The sequence below is a fragment of the Musca domestica genome, unplaced genomic scaffold (genome assembly GCF_030504385.1).
Source record: "Musca domestica strain aabys unplaced genomic scaffold, Musca_domestica.polishedcontigs.V.1.1 1, whole genome shotgun sequence".
Lineage (NCBI taxonomy): Eukaryota > Metazoa > Arthropoda > Insecta > Diptera > Muscidae > Musca > Musca domestica.
Window position 1 is genome coordinate 23,103,752 of NW_026712114.1, and position 15,798 is coordinate 23,119,549.

The window sequence follows — 15,798 nt, forward strand, 5'->3', positions numbered from 1 at the left end:
TTTTTGGTGGTATGACAAAAATAAAGGGTTCCGAAAATAGTTCACATTTAGCAACGTTGGAATACACTTCTTCAAAAAATTTAAAAGTGAACGTCGGTACAAAGGCTAATTTTTTATTCACAAAAGATACTAATTAAAAACTTTCTTTACGTAGTAAAAAACGGCTTTTTTGTAACATTCCTTTGTTTTTTCTATTATTTTTTCATATTTAATAAATTTGAAGCTGGAGGATGTAAAAGTGTAACCAAAAATACTTTTAATGCTTTTAATTACATAAATGTATGTTCTTCGCCATCTTAGGTTAATTTAAAACGTTTAAAGCCCTCGATTTAATTGCATATTGCCCACTCCTGTTTTACTGCTGCCCGAGATTTACTACGTCGTCGTGATCAAGCCTTTCATGTTTGTGGCTTGATTAAATTAGTTCGGTAATTACATGTAAAACCACACCACGTCATGTAAATAACGCCGCAGCATGTTCGCCATTACAATGAGGATGCGAACGAAAGCACGGGGAGACACAGTGTATTCCAAATATAATCGACGAAAATTATGATTTCAACATTTTCGGAGTATTTAATAATCGACATCGGGAACATTTGAAGAGGAAATAAAATCAAAACAATTTAAAAAACAGTAAGTTCAAACACCCTCCACCATTTGGAACAAATTTGGAAATTTTCAAAAAATAAAATCCTTAAAAAATTCTGTTCAAATTTTAAAGATACCGTTTTATTGAAGTCTATACGACGTGGACATTGTTTGCCATAAGCCATTACCATATTCAAATTCGGAAACTTAAACGGTGAATAATGTAGCTAAAATCATCAAAATATCGTATATAGGGAGGTATCGTTATATTGGAGCTGTGCGAAGACCTGGACCAGCATAGATAATTTTCTGTCATAGGCTGCAGCATCCACTACGAAGTTCAAATACGACATTTCAAAAAATTTCGGTGGGTATTGTACCTAAACTCGTCAAAATACCGAATATAGGGAGGTATTGATATATGGGGCCTATACGAAGACCTGGACCTGCATAGACAATTTTCTGTCACAGACTGTAGATCCAATTAAGAATTCTAAATACGTAATTTGAAACAATTCCGGAGAACAATGATTAAATCATCAAAATACCGAATATAGGTAGGTACCTTTATATGGGGGCTATACGAAGACGTGGACCTGCACAGACAATTTTCTGTCTTAGGCTGTAGTACATTTGTTATATGGGGGCTATATGAAGACGTGGACCTACATGGCCCTGCCTACTGGAAAAATAAACATGTGTGCAAAATTTTAGCCTTCTATCTCAATTCGTTCGAAAGATAGCGTGATTACAACAGACAAATGCCGCGAAAATGCCCATAAATAATAAAAAGTAACAGTTACTACTTACAAAATGGCTTACAAGTCTCTTATTTCGACCTGCCAATGTGCTCTTACCAAACTGTCACCAAGAGCCAATTAATAAGTTAACAAACAAATGTTCTATTATTAAAACACTAGAGTTGAAATGGTGATCAAATTCACTTCAAAGGATTTTTCTTCTATATTTTCGAATTTTCTAATATTTATTTTTTTTTTGCTGACGCGAAACTTACATAAAATACAAATAAGTAAGTTTTGTTATTTAGCTGTCATTATTTTGGGTCTACGGAAATGGATAGGGTATGAAGTTGTCATTTGTAGTAGTTCTGAAAGTGGCATATGGGGTTACACAAATTTGCCGGGTACCTTCAGGCTTCTCAATTTCTTTATATCATTTCCATGATTATTAGGTACGAAAATCTCAAAAAGTTTTTGGAAAAGATGTTTTAAAATAAATCGGCAATAATAATAATAATAATAAAAAAAACTTTGAAAATCCGCGATTTTTATCAAAAAATAGTTCTCGCCAAAAATATACAAATTATCATTTGAAAATCATTGAAAAATATTTTTTTAATCGTTTTTCTTTTTAACATCATGATCCTTAACTGGAAATTCCTTGTAGCATTTTTTTTTAATTATTCTGCTATTATTATTATTATCTGTTATTTTCCAAATGTTAGTTGAAAATCTTTTTAAAATTCAAGATTGTCTTAAAAATCCAAGATTTTTAACAGGACCTTTAAGTAGTTGTTGTTGTAGAAAGTTGTTGCAGAATGTAGTACAAAATGGACGATTAATAGCCGGGTGGTCTACAAATAGAATTTTCTTAGTTTGTTCCTTCAAAAGTTACAATCTGGGGTCGGAGGACTTTAATAAAAATGTTTTAGACATTTCACAATTCGTGCAGGAAGTCCTTGATTTTTTTTTCTTAAAAAAACAAGATTTTCGAATACACAGGGTGAGATAATAAAACATCAACAAAGTCGAACGACATAATTTTTACATTACTTTAAAATTTTATTGAATGAAAGTAAAAAATAGCATCAAATCTTAGAATAAGTTTAGATTTGTTCGAATTGGTCACCTTTGGCACGAATTATGGCCTCCAAACGACCAATGAAACCATCACACGCTGCCCAAATGTTGCTCTGCGGTATTTTAGCCCATTCCCGGCGGTGATCGACACTTTGGTATTTTTTAGTGCCAACCTTGCTTTCCAAAATACTCCAGACACAATAGTCCAACAGATTGTTATCCGGAGATTTTGGTGGCCATTGTGAGCTGGAAATGAAGCGAGGAACTTCATTTTGTAACCATTCTTGGGTGGCGCGTGCTGAGTGCGATGGTGCTGAGTCCTGTTGGAATGTCAAAGGTCTGCGGCCAAAATGTTTGCGTGCCCAAGGCTTTAATACACCCTCCAGGCTATTTTCGCGATAATATTTGGCATTTATTCTGTTGACACGGTATATTAATACGAGCGGAGAACGATCATCGGCTGTTATGGCGGCCCACACCATCACCATGGCCGGCACTTGAGTTCTGGTGGTCAAACGAAGTTGCACATTTTCAGCTGACCTCTTTGGCAAGTAAACCCGATCATTTTGTTTGTTTACAAACTGCTGGACAACTAATGTTTTCTCATCGGAGAAAACCAAACTTTGGTAGTTCACCACTTTCGTGGTGAAGTTGCCGTGCGAAGCAACTCTTTAGCTCTTTTGAGTCTATTTTTTTTGTTGCGGTGTAAGTTCCTGCACTTTTTGGATTTTCAATGGCTTTACCCCGAGCTCAATTTTCAACACTTGCCGAATGGAATATTGTGATATGTTCAGCTCACGAGTCATTTTTCGGCCACTGCGACGCGGGTTTCAATTTTTCGAACCATTTCTGCTGCTGTTGCTGTTTTCTTCTATCCACTTCCTTGACGTCGGGCTTCGCCACGGTAACGAGCGATGGTACGGTAACGAGCGATGGTACGGTAACGAGCGATGGTACGAGACACAAAAGATTTATTCACATTTAAATGTTGGAGTGCTCTAACCAGCCACTTCTGGTTTTCCAGCCAAATATAAAAAAATCCGCTACCACGCTTGAATACCATCACGAATAACTTTTTTTCTGGAAAATTCTCACCAAAATGCTTTTGTACGCTTGTAAACAATATAATGATCTGTCACTGGAATAATTTTAACAGCTGTCGGACGAGTGGCTTAGAAATGACAGCAGCTTGAAGTTTGTTGCAGTTTTTTTTATCTCACCCTGTATACAGTTTTCGCCCCTGGCCAAATCTATCTCGTATTACCAGCTATTTTTTTGGATGTATGAAGTTTAAAGACATCGTACTCTCACCACTGTGCCATAACAAGATCACATGGTGTCGTTAATGCACATCTTCTCGCAAAGGCCTCACTTTCACCAAACCAGACCTTCGCTTACATTATTAACCCATCCCGCCTATATTTATAAATAATTGCTTTACATTTTGTCGGAAAAAGACCCAAACACCAACCCACAAAACATTCTTCTTCTACTTCTTCTCCATCCCATTTGACCTGACCAATAATGACTTTAAAGCTCTTCTGATCTACATTCAAGGTTAACTTACATGAGGATTTGACTTTAAGTAACGCCAATTTTCACTGGTCGTATACCAACCGGAACAGATGGGCAGAAATGAGAGCAGGGCCGGCGCCAGCCACACAATGACCAACATGATGAACACTCGCCGGTGTGTCATAATTAAAGGATAATCCAGTGGCTGGACAATGGCATAGTATCTGTGCGGAAGGAAGAGAATCACAACAGGAAATATTAAACAGGCGGGCAAGGGAAGTATGTTACGTGTGTGGTGGGGGGGGGGGGGGGTGACACATAATCTCCTTTCAACACTTACCTATCCACCGATATGCAGCACAGGTGCATGATACTCGCCGTCGAAAAGTATACATCGAAACTGTTCCACATATCACACATGATTGAGCCGAACATCCATTTGCCGGATATTTCCACGGAAGCATTAAAGGTCATGGCACACAGAGCCACCAGCATATCCGCCACCGCCAGAGAGACCACAAAATAATTGGTGATAATCCTGTAAATAGTCAAATATGAAGAAGTCACGTGAAAACGGATGGAAATGTTTGCCAAACACGCAAACGTGTGTTCGCGTTCATAAAGTCGTATTTGCTGTAGGGGGAGAGGGACAGGGAGAGTGTGGAGGAGAGAGGAGGAATAGTAGAAGAGAGGAAGCATGATATTTTGGGTGCCAGTTAGGTTCAACTACGGAGGGTAATGACAAATGTTTTGCTGCTCATTCGTGTAAGTCAGGGGATTGTGGCCTCATCCCAATGGGGTGTTTGTAGTTGTGTGACCGCCTACCCAGTAAACAATTTTTGCCGAATTCGGTCCGATTTCTGTCAGAATCTCTGAAAAAATGTCCGATTCTGATTCCGAATTCCTTCCGATTTCGGTACGAAAGTTGTATAGACGTGGTCACCGAATTCGGAAAGATTTTCTGAAAAAAATCTGAAAAAATATTAGATTTTCTGGACGAATTCGGTCCGAATTCGGTGAAAATTCTTGAAAAAATAGGAGAAAAAATTAGATTTTCGGAAAAGATTCGGAGGACAACTCCGAATTTCTGAAAGAAATCGGGCAGAATTCGTCTGGAAATTCGGCGGAATATTCAGATTTTCTGAAAGAAATCGGTCAGAATTCGAAAGAAAATTCGGAATAAAATTCAGATTTTCTGAAAAAAAAAAACGCTCAGAATTCGGGAGAATGTTCCGATTTTCTGAAAGAAATCGTTCAGAATTCGGAAGAAATATCGAAAAAATCGTCACACCACTTAAAAATGAAAAAAAAAAAAAAACACATATTTATTTAAAAAACAAACAATTTATTTCGGGTTTCGTAAAAATGTAGTTTAAATATTACATCTATAATACATTTACATTATAAATATTATTTTTATTAGGAACATAACATCAGGGTTGGGCATATTGCACTAAATTTTTAGTGCACTAAGAATTAAATAATTAGTGGTAGTGCAATTTTTAATTCCACTACCACTAAAGGGTTAGTGGTAGTGAAAAATAAATTGCACTACCACTAACCCTTTAGTGATATTTAAAAAAAAATTGCACTACCACTAAATTTTAGTGGTAGTGAAATTTTAATAGCACTACCACTAAATTTAGTGATTTTTCAAAAAAAATTTGCACTACCACTAAATTTTAGCGAAGCCAAAAAAAGCACTATGTATATAAGTATTATACCAGCTATAATGAAGTTTATTGAAGTGAGTAGGGAACAACAATCCAGAATATATAGAACATATTCATAAAATTTGATTACTTTTCTAAATAACACTAATTTAGTGCTATTTTTTATGAAATACCACTAATTTAGTGCAAGTTTTTTTAAATACCACTAAATTTAGTGGTAGTGCTATTGAATTTTCACTACCACTAAAATTTAGTGGTAGTGCAATTTTTTTTTAAATATCACTAAAGGGTTAGTGGTAGTGCAATTTATTTTTCACTACCACTAACCCTTTAGTGGTAGTGGAATTAAAAACTGCACTACCACTAAATGAACAGTGATAGTGAAATTATTAGTGCACTAAAAATACAGTGCATTATGCCCATCTCTGCATAACATACAGTAGAACGTTTCTGTTTCAACTGCTAAACAAGAACTAAAAATAAAAAGCAGTGCACACAGAAAACCGGTATGTAGTTGTTTTTGCAATTTTTTTCCATCATATTTTTTTGGGAACGAAAGAGAAAGAGGCTGATTCACAACAACAACAAAACGCACATTTTTACAACGGAATATCTAACAGTTCACAATAACAATAACAAATAGCATTTTTGCTTTGCGCTTTGTTGTTGTTGAGATCTTGAAATGAATGATCACAACAACAACTACTATGGGAGAGAATGTGTCAAACCACCACCATCCGTTTACATGTGGGAGAGAATATGCCAGAGCAATAGACAATCTACTCTCTCCGTTTGTACATTTTTCGAGTTTTTTTCGCTTAAAAACACAGGAAAATGTGCAGAAATTCTAAAAAAAACGTTTAGAAAATCGGACCAATTTCTATCAGAAATTTCTGAAAAAAACGTCAGAAATTTCGGAAAAAAATCTAAAATCAGAGCAGTCGGAAAAAATTGTTTACTGGGTAGTTGCGTGCAAATGAAAATGTCAGTGTGTGGGTGAAAAATTGATTTCTTAAAGTTTGCTGCTTAATGTTGAGGATTTCATTTCGGATAGCGGGTATTTAAGAGGTAAAGGTTTTAGATTGAAAATTGTTATAAGTTTCAAAAGCTGAAAAGTAGGATCACTTTTCGGAGGTCATACGTTTATAGTTCATTTGCTGATTTTCTTTCGAGACGAGGGTAATATAACAAAAATTATTCACTTTTTATTGGCATATTTGACAACGACAACGAAAGCCCATTCTGAATTGGTGAGAATTGTCAAAATACGTCCAGCCGTTCTTGAGTTATAAGCGGTCAAGCGAACATCTCCTTCTTTGATATATCAGATTTTATATATTTTGCTATATATGCGATATCTTGGATATCAGCATTCATGTAACTGCCAGAAGTGACCTTTAGGCCCAGCCCTAAACTCTAATTCCATGGATAACTCCGTGTCGATTGATCTATACACGTGGCTTGTAAAGTACATACAAAATTAGAAAATTTTTCTGTTTTTTGTACATTTCAACTCCGATCATCTCCAGAAAATCATAGGCTTCTATTCTGACTTTAAAACCACTTCCATGCTCAATTTCGTGAGGACCTATAGCGTGATTACAAATTAACATGGATAGGCAGACAAACATAGCTAGATCGACTCAGCTCGGCGGGATAGGCAGATCCATGGTACAATGAAGAGAAGGTAGGTCAACTTTGAAAAAATTGCAAGTATAGAGGTCTACCTGTTTGGCTTGTAATGTCAGAATTGCTACCAAAACAATAAAAAATCAAACAACTTGATGCATTTATTTTGAATAAATAATTTCAAACCGCGAAAAATGAATGAAAAGTCAAAATTTCTTTTCAAAATCATGTTCTATATATCTCTTATGGTTTATTTCGCGACAAAAACTGTAGATTTTGTCGAGGTATACGTTGCAATATGCATTTTGAAAACACCCAAATTTGAATATTTCCTGAACAATTTTTTTATTATTGAAAAGAACACACACATAAACAAATGAAGTTGACATATTAAGCCAGAATAATAAAAAAAATTGAAATCATATGGTTGTTCTGCCCTACCTTGAATTCATTGTACCATGGGCAGATCCATATACAGGGTGAGATGAATAAACTGTAACCAACTTCAAACTGCTGTTATTTCCAAGCCACTCGTCCGACAGCTGTTAAAATTATACCAGTGACAGCTCACTGCATTGTTTACAAGCCTACAAAAGCATTTTGTTGAGAATTTTTCGAAAAAAAAGTTACTCGTGATGGAATTCAAGCGTGATATTGTGATCTCTTTATATTTGGCTGGAAAACCACAGGTGGCTATCGTTAGAGCACTCCAGCATTTAAATGTGAACAAATCTTTTGTGTCTCGTACCATCGCTCGGTACCGTGATACTGGTAGCGTAGCCCGATGTCAAGGAAGAGGACGGAATAAAACAGCAGAAATGGACCGAAAAGTAAAGAAGCGACTTGATCGAAACCCGCGTCGCAGTGACCGAAAAATGGCTGTGAGCTGAACATATCGCAATATTCCATTCGGCAAATATTGAAAAATGAGCTCGGGGTAAAGTCAATGACATTCCAAAAAGTGCAAGAACTTACACCGCAACAGAAAGAAAATAGACTCAACAGAGCTAAAGAGTTCCTTCACTAGGCCGAAAGTGGTGAACTGCCGAATTTGATTTTCTCCGATGAGAATACATGCGTTGTCCAGCAGTTTGTAAACAAACTTGACAAAAAGGCCAGCTGAAAATATGCACCTTCGGTTGGCCACCAGAACTCAAGCGCCGGCCATGGTGATGGTGTAGGCCGCCATAACAGCTCGTATTAATCGACCGTGGCATCAGAATTAATGTCGAATATTATCGCGAAAATAAAGCCTTGGGCACGCACACATTTTGGCCGCACACCTTAGACATGCCAACAAGACTCAGCACGCGCCACCCAAGAATGGTTACAAAATGAAGTTCCTCGCTTCATTCCCAGCGCACAATGACCACCAAAATCTCCGGATACCAATCCGTTGGACTATTGTGTCTGGAGTATTTTGGAAAGCAAGGTTGGCACTAAAAAATACCAAAGTGTCGATCACCTCAAGCAAAATCTTCGCCTGGAATGGATCAAAATACCGCAGAACAACATTCGGACAGAGTTTGATGGTTTCATTGGCCGTTTGAAGGCCATAATTCGTGCCAACGGTGAACAACTCGAACAAATCTAAACTTATTCTAAAATTTGATTCCATTTCCCATATATTTTGCTTTCATTCAATACAATTAAAAAAGTGTAAAAATTATGGCGTTTGACTTTGTTGCAAGTTTTTTATCTCACCCTGTAGGGTTAAGATTTTAAATAGACTTTGGTGGTGGTTATGTATCAAAAAATGTACGAAAAGTACTAAATGGTACTACATTTGGTATATGATAAAGAAATAGATCTGGAAACCTGAAATTTTGTATTCGGATCACTTTTTGTGAGGTGGGGTTGGTATTTGGAAAATGTGGTATTTGGGTAAGGAATAAGAATAATAAATAAGGAATAGCTGAATGAGGGTCTTTGCCGTACCAAATGTACTCAAATGAACTGAATTCGTACTAAAAAATAAAAAAAAATTAAATTCGTACGATAACAATATTGGTATGGGTAAAATTACAAGAAAACTGAAAATCGAGAGAAATAGTATTGGGATTTATACAGTTTCAAGATAATCGGACTCTTTTATTACATTTTATAAGAGTTATAATTTTTCAAAATTTTGACCTTTTGTGGGGGAGGTATGTAATGGAGTGGACTGATATTGTCGATTTTCGCACCTGACCGAGCACTGATGCAATTATTAGGATTTGCAAGGTTGTAGCAAAATCAGTGGCTGGCTGGAGCGCAAGATAATTCTCGAAAGGAGTTCGATTCGATCCAATCTTGATAAATCGAAATATTACTGTTAAACTTATATCGAGTTCGGCAACTCACCCACAAAATGTCGAAATTAAACAAAAAAAAAAAAAAAATACTGCACGAATTCTAATAATTGCATCAGTGCTAGGTCAGATGCGAAAATCGGCAATACCGATCCACTTCATCAAGTACCTTCCCCACAAATGGTCAAAAATTTAAAAAATTATAACTCTTATAAAATGTGATGTAACAGCCCAATTATCTTCAAATTGCACACATTACAATATTTTTAATAATCGAAGGTCTTGTGTTAGGTTGGAATATATCGGTCTATTCCATCTGCTACCTCCCCAACAAAGGATCAACATTTTGAATATCTATTAAGCTCATAAGACGCGAAATTAATATCCGATTCCATTCAGACTTAATCAACACAAGTTCTGATATAAAGATGCTGGGGATCGAACCGTTCCTTCTGGTACGACCCCAGCAAAGGGTCAAAATTTTCAATTTGAATGTAAGACTCCAACAGTCTTTAAATTGCGCACATCACAATATTTGTGTTACCCCAAGGTCTGGTGTAAAGATGGTATATATCGGCCAACGCCTTTTGGTACCTGCCCCAAAGTGGGTCAAAATTTTGAATATCCATGAAGCTTATAATCGCGAAATTAACATCCGATTCTATTCAGACTTGGAAAATATCAATATTTCTAACAATACAAGATTTATTATAAATATGGTAGAGATCGGAAAATTTCTTCTTGTACCCCATCACCCACAAAGCGTCGAAATTTTCCATACTTTTGTCTGTCATAACTTGCCAAACAAGTCAGCGATTCTTTACAACTTGCTAATATCTAATTATTCTTTCAAGCTGAAATCTGAGATGAATATGGAACCCTTGATTGTGCATAAATTTGGATATATATGTTAGATTTCCTTGTAATTTTGCCTATACAAATATTTTTATTTGTATTAGATGAAGTAAGAAAATGGAATACTTCGCTCGACAATGTTTGGTACCTACCTCACGCACATTTTAATATTTTCTGAAAATTATTACCTAATTCTTATAAAGTGAAGGAAGGTGTCGATATATTCCAAACCTGGCATGTGACAATATTTAAATCATATTTATTTAGGTCCGATACGAAATGGACAACATTAGCCCATTCCTTCGGAACCTACTGCATATAGGGTCAGTAATTTGAATAATCATAACAGAAGTCAATATATATTTAACTAATCAAATATTGACTGAGGGAATACATCTGTCGGAAAAACCGACTGATACTTTTTAACTTGTTTTTTTGATCTAATTGAATAGTTTCCTTTATTAATTAATCTTCCTTTGGAACTCACGAAAAAAAACAAACAAAATGCCTATAAATTATTTATTAGTAGTTAAAAAATCACGGCTTGTCCTCACAGCTATCAACAACTGTCATCAAACAAATAAACGCATAAAACAACTTTAAAAAATTGCCAATTCATATCTCCAAATAATTAACATAAATCACACAAAAAAATCAACAGATTTAATCAATGTCCTCGAAATTGCTTGCGTGGCTGCTTTTTGGAGGAGAAGAAAAACATGTCATGCATGGCTGCTAGATAAGGAGGCGCCAACAACCAAACAACAACAACAACACAAGCTACCACAACAAAAATGTCCAACAGAATTTAATATCAATATTTTAGGCCAACAAGCGAAGAGACACACCCCGTAAAAAATTAAGATATGCGGAGAACAACAATAATTTTTAACCTGAAGAACAACGAACACGACAAGACAAAGGACCAGATACTGGGAAGGCCACTAAACCAAAAAAAAAAAAAAAAAAAAAAAACAATAATTTAAATTATCATAAAATGGCCATAAATCAAAATTAACCACAAATGTTATTAATACAAAGTCACAACAACAACAACAATAACAACCAAAAGCCATAAAGTCTATTAAACCATATTCATTATGGCACTTATTCACACATACACGCACGCACTCACACACACGCGCTACCACACACTCGCACACATGTTTAACAGAAATTTCTGAAAAAAACTTTTGTTGGCCAACCAAAAGCTTTTAACCTAAACATATTTCCGTTACCACAATAACACACACATAGACACTTGTGTAAACGTCCATATGGACATGCTGTGAATATTACCCATATATACATACAGACATATATGCACAGCATGATAGGTCATGTATCTCTAAGTTTGGCAAAAAGGTAGGCAGCAGCAGCAGGCCTATACATGTCGCAAAACAAAAGTTATGAATGAAACATAAAATAGCATTAAAGGTTTTTCTGGTCGCCCTCTGCTAATGACCGAACACAAGTAATTAAAGAAGTTTTCGGGGATTTCATATAATTATGAGATATTTATTTCGAAAACGTATACATATATGTACATATATGCATACAAATATACACACTGTATGAACATCGGAAGCAGAAATGACGTCTCGAAAATGTGGCTATGGCATTGTATTTATTGAGAGCTGTGCTTGAACTTGGCGTTCCAACAAATTTTAAGGAGTTTGGTGAAATGAAATGAAACAAAGGTCCTATTTGCAACATCCGTTTAAGTCAGTTATAAAGAAGGTGGTAGAGAATGTAACAAACCCTACTTTTCGCTTCAATGACAATTCACTGCTGTTTATACCCTCCCTTAGCCATTTGATACAGTCAATTATGGCCACCATTGAAGTCCCCACAGAAGTCAAATATACCAGGTGAGATAAAAAAACTGCAACAAAGTCAAACGCCATCATTTTTACTTGATTTTTTATGGCCTTCAAACGGCCAATGAAATCGTCACACGCTGTCCCAATGTTGCTCTGCGGTATTTTGGTCCATTTCCGGCGAAGCTTGCTTGAGGTGATCGCCACTTTGGTATTTTTTAGTGCTAACCTTGCTTTCCAAATCTGGAGATTTTGGTGGCCATTGTGCGCTGGAAATGAAGCGAGGAACCTCATTTTATAACCATTCTTGGGTGGCGCGTACTGAGTGCGATGGTGCTGAGTCCTGTTGGAATGCTCAAGGTCTGCGGCCAAATGTTTGCGTGTCCAAGGCATTAATACACCACCCTCCAGAATATTTTCGCGATAATATTCGGCATTTATTCTGATGCCACGGTCGACTAATACCAGCGGAGAGCGACAATCGGCTGTTATGGCGGCCCACACAATCACCAAGGCCGGCGCTTGAGTTCTGGTGGCCAATCGAAGGTGCACATTTTCAGCTGACCTCTTTGGCAAGTAAACACGATCATTTTGTTTGTTTACAAATTGCTGGACAACGAATGTTTTCTCATCGGAGAAAACCAAATTCGGCAGTTCACCACTTTCGTCAAGGCAAAGCAACTCTCTAGCTCTTTTGAGTCTATTTTCTTTCTGTTGCGCTGTAAGTTCTTGTACTTTTTGGAATTTCAATGATTTTACCCCGAGCTCATTTTTCCATATTTGCCGTATGGAATAATGCGATATGTTCAGCTCACGATCCATTTTTCGGCCACTGCGACGAACCATCTCTGCTGATGTTGCTGTTTTCTTCCGTCTACTTCCTTGACGTCGGATTACGCTACCAGTATCACGGTAACGAGCGATGGTACGAGACACAAAAGATTTATTCACATTTAAATGCTGGAGTGCTCTAGCAATAGAAATCACACTATCACGCTTGAATTCCATCACGAATTACTTTTTTTTTTTTGGAAAATTCTCACCAAAATTCTTTTTGAAGCTTGTAATGGACTGTCACTGGAATAAATTGAACAGCTGTCGGACGACTGGCTTAGAAATGACAGCAGCCTGAAGTTGGCTGCAGTTTTTTTCATCTCACCCCTGAATATTGTGGACTCCCAAAACGGCCCCTTTTTCGATTTTTGCGGAGTTTTTCTTTTTTAAAATTTGAGCCTAAAAAACCGATAATTTTATAACATTTCCCGAACCATTTTCAATAAGTCAAATTACGATATTTTATACGAATTTTCCTATCTCGCTATGCGTATCCATGTTACTTTGCAATCACGCTATAGGTCACATTTATGATTCGACCCCATCGAAATTTTGCACAGAGTTTGGTTTACGGTTAAAATATAAGCCTATTGTCGTGGGTGATAATCGCACTATATGAAGAGGATAAAAAAGTTCAAAAGCTGAAAGCTTTCCGGATTTTATAGTATCTCTACAGGTCATAATTGTACAAAAATCGATGCGTAATTGCGTATATAGCGTAGGGATAGAGTTCAGGACAGGATAATATTTAGCGTGTTAAATGGACCATAACAATTGCGTGAAGATTTAAACTTAAATTTAAAATTCATTTCCCGTCGAAATCACGAATATACGAAAAGAGCATATATGGTTTTTACATTGATTCCGATTTAGTTTTCGTATATAGTTAGATATCGAAAGATAACTAAATTTATACAGGAATTCAGATTCTCAAATGCTGTTTTGAGTATCATTAGTAGGGCGTCGTATATATCGGCCAATTGATACGAAATTTTACATGCTCTTGTGATTTATGTATTCCAATATTCGTAGGCATTCCGTCCTCCTTTTCAAAGGGTTTAGGGTATATTGAAGGGACCCGCCCGACTGTAGACGTCGCTTTCCTGTATAAATTGTTGGATTTAAGGAACACTAAATGGAATTCAACATTTTCAGGAATTTTGGTTAAGGTAGATAAGGGGATGGTGGTGTGTTAATTGTGATATTATTCTCCATGTACATTTTTGACAAGGACGGGGAATATAAAAATTTACGTGAATAAAAACAAAAATAAACACATAACATTTAATAAAATCCTTTATTTTCCACGCTCAAAAATACAATAAATTCATATGAAATTCAATACATTTGTTTGCAGCGGAAATCCTTTTGCAACAAAAATATCCCCGGGACTGATTTGATAACCTTTTTAAGTGCGCAAGTAATATTTAAACACAAAACACAGCCTTGCAGATGCCAATAACATCAACAAACAAACAAATATCCCCTTCTACCACCTCCCCGGGGTATATTTAAGCAATTAATTATGTCCGTAAATGTCAAGTATAAAAATAGATATGTTAATTTTGTTGGTGTGTCTGAACCTTTTTTTTTTGCAAACAAGAGGACGAGCGGGGCGACATGACTAACAACATTTGACAAATTAATTCCATTTCAGTTGTCTTCGAGAGATTTTTAGTTTCATTTCCACTTAATAACTCAGGAGACAAATTGAAAGAGGGGTGAGCGGGTCTCTGTCGCCTTGTTAAATGTTTATCAGTCGAATAAAAATGACATGCTATTACATTTTGTTTGTGCACAAAATTAAAGTCATTTATTCAAAAAGGGGGGTAGTTGGTAAATCAGCACGTTTTGTTGAAATAATTAATTGATTTCATTTTTAATTTGTTTAGAATATTTTTCGAAACATTATTTTCAACTTTTCTATGGACAACATGGGATTTTGGGGATTTTTTTCAGAGATCGTAGATTTTTTCAAATTATTTTATAAATGGATTGTCTGAGCTATAATCGGGAATTTTTAAGAGTATTTTCCAAAGGATGATCTGAGTTTAAATCTTGCGTTTTTTCTGAGAATACTTCGCCATGGACCATTTGAGCTAAATTCAGAGATTTTTAAAAATATTTTTCCATAGCTCATCTCAGTAACAATCTGAGTTATAGTCGTTGATTTTATCAAGAATATTTTCAATGGAGCAACTGAGCTATAATAGTGGAATTGTAAGGATTTTCTAAGGAATATTTTTTCAAGAACTAACTGAGCCATAATTGTGGATTTTTAAGGATTTTCTAAATAATAAATTAAATAAATAAAATAATAATGGATTTTTAAAGAAAATTTTCCTATATACCACCTGAGCTATAGCCGTGGATTTTATGAATATTTTTCCGTGGACCACCTGAGCTATAACGGTGGATTTTCTAAAGAATATTTTTCCCATGGACGATCTGTGCTATAGTCTCGATTTCCAAAGAATATTTTCCAATGGATCAACTGAGCTATAATCGTGGATTTGGATCAGCTGAGCCATAATCTTAGATTTTTAAGAATATTTTCCCATGAAACAACTAAGCTATAAATGTGGATTTTCTAAAGCATATTTTCCCATGGACCAACTGAGGTATAGTCGTGGATTTTCTAGAGAATATTTTCCCATGGACCAACTGAGGTATAATCGTGGATTTTCTAAACAATATTTTTTAATGGACCAACTAAGCCGTAATCGTGATTTTTTAATAATTTTCTAAATAATAGTATTGCACGGACGAC

General features: G+C 35.9%; 1 protein-coding gene across 1 annotated transcript in view; it reads right to left on the reverse strand.

Moving 5' to 3' along the window:
* The window catches only part of LOC101893856 (octopamine receptor beta-1R), a 226,649-nt gene that overhangs the window by 58,377 nt on the left and 152,474 nt on the right, over positions 1-15,798 (reverse strand). The window contains exons 3-4 of the mRNA XM_059120707.1: positions 4,267-4,464; positions 3,979-4,150 (exon numbers count right to left, since the gene is read on the reverse strand). Of these exons, the coding sequence (XP_058976690.1) occupies positions 3,979-4,150; positions 4,267-4,464 (370 nt within the window). The remainder of the gene's footprint in view (positions 1-3,978; positions 4,151-4,266; positions 4,465-15,798) is intronic.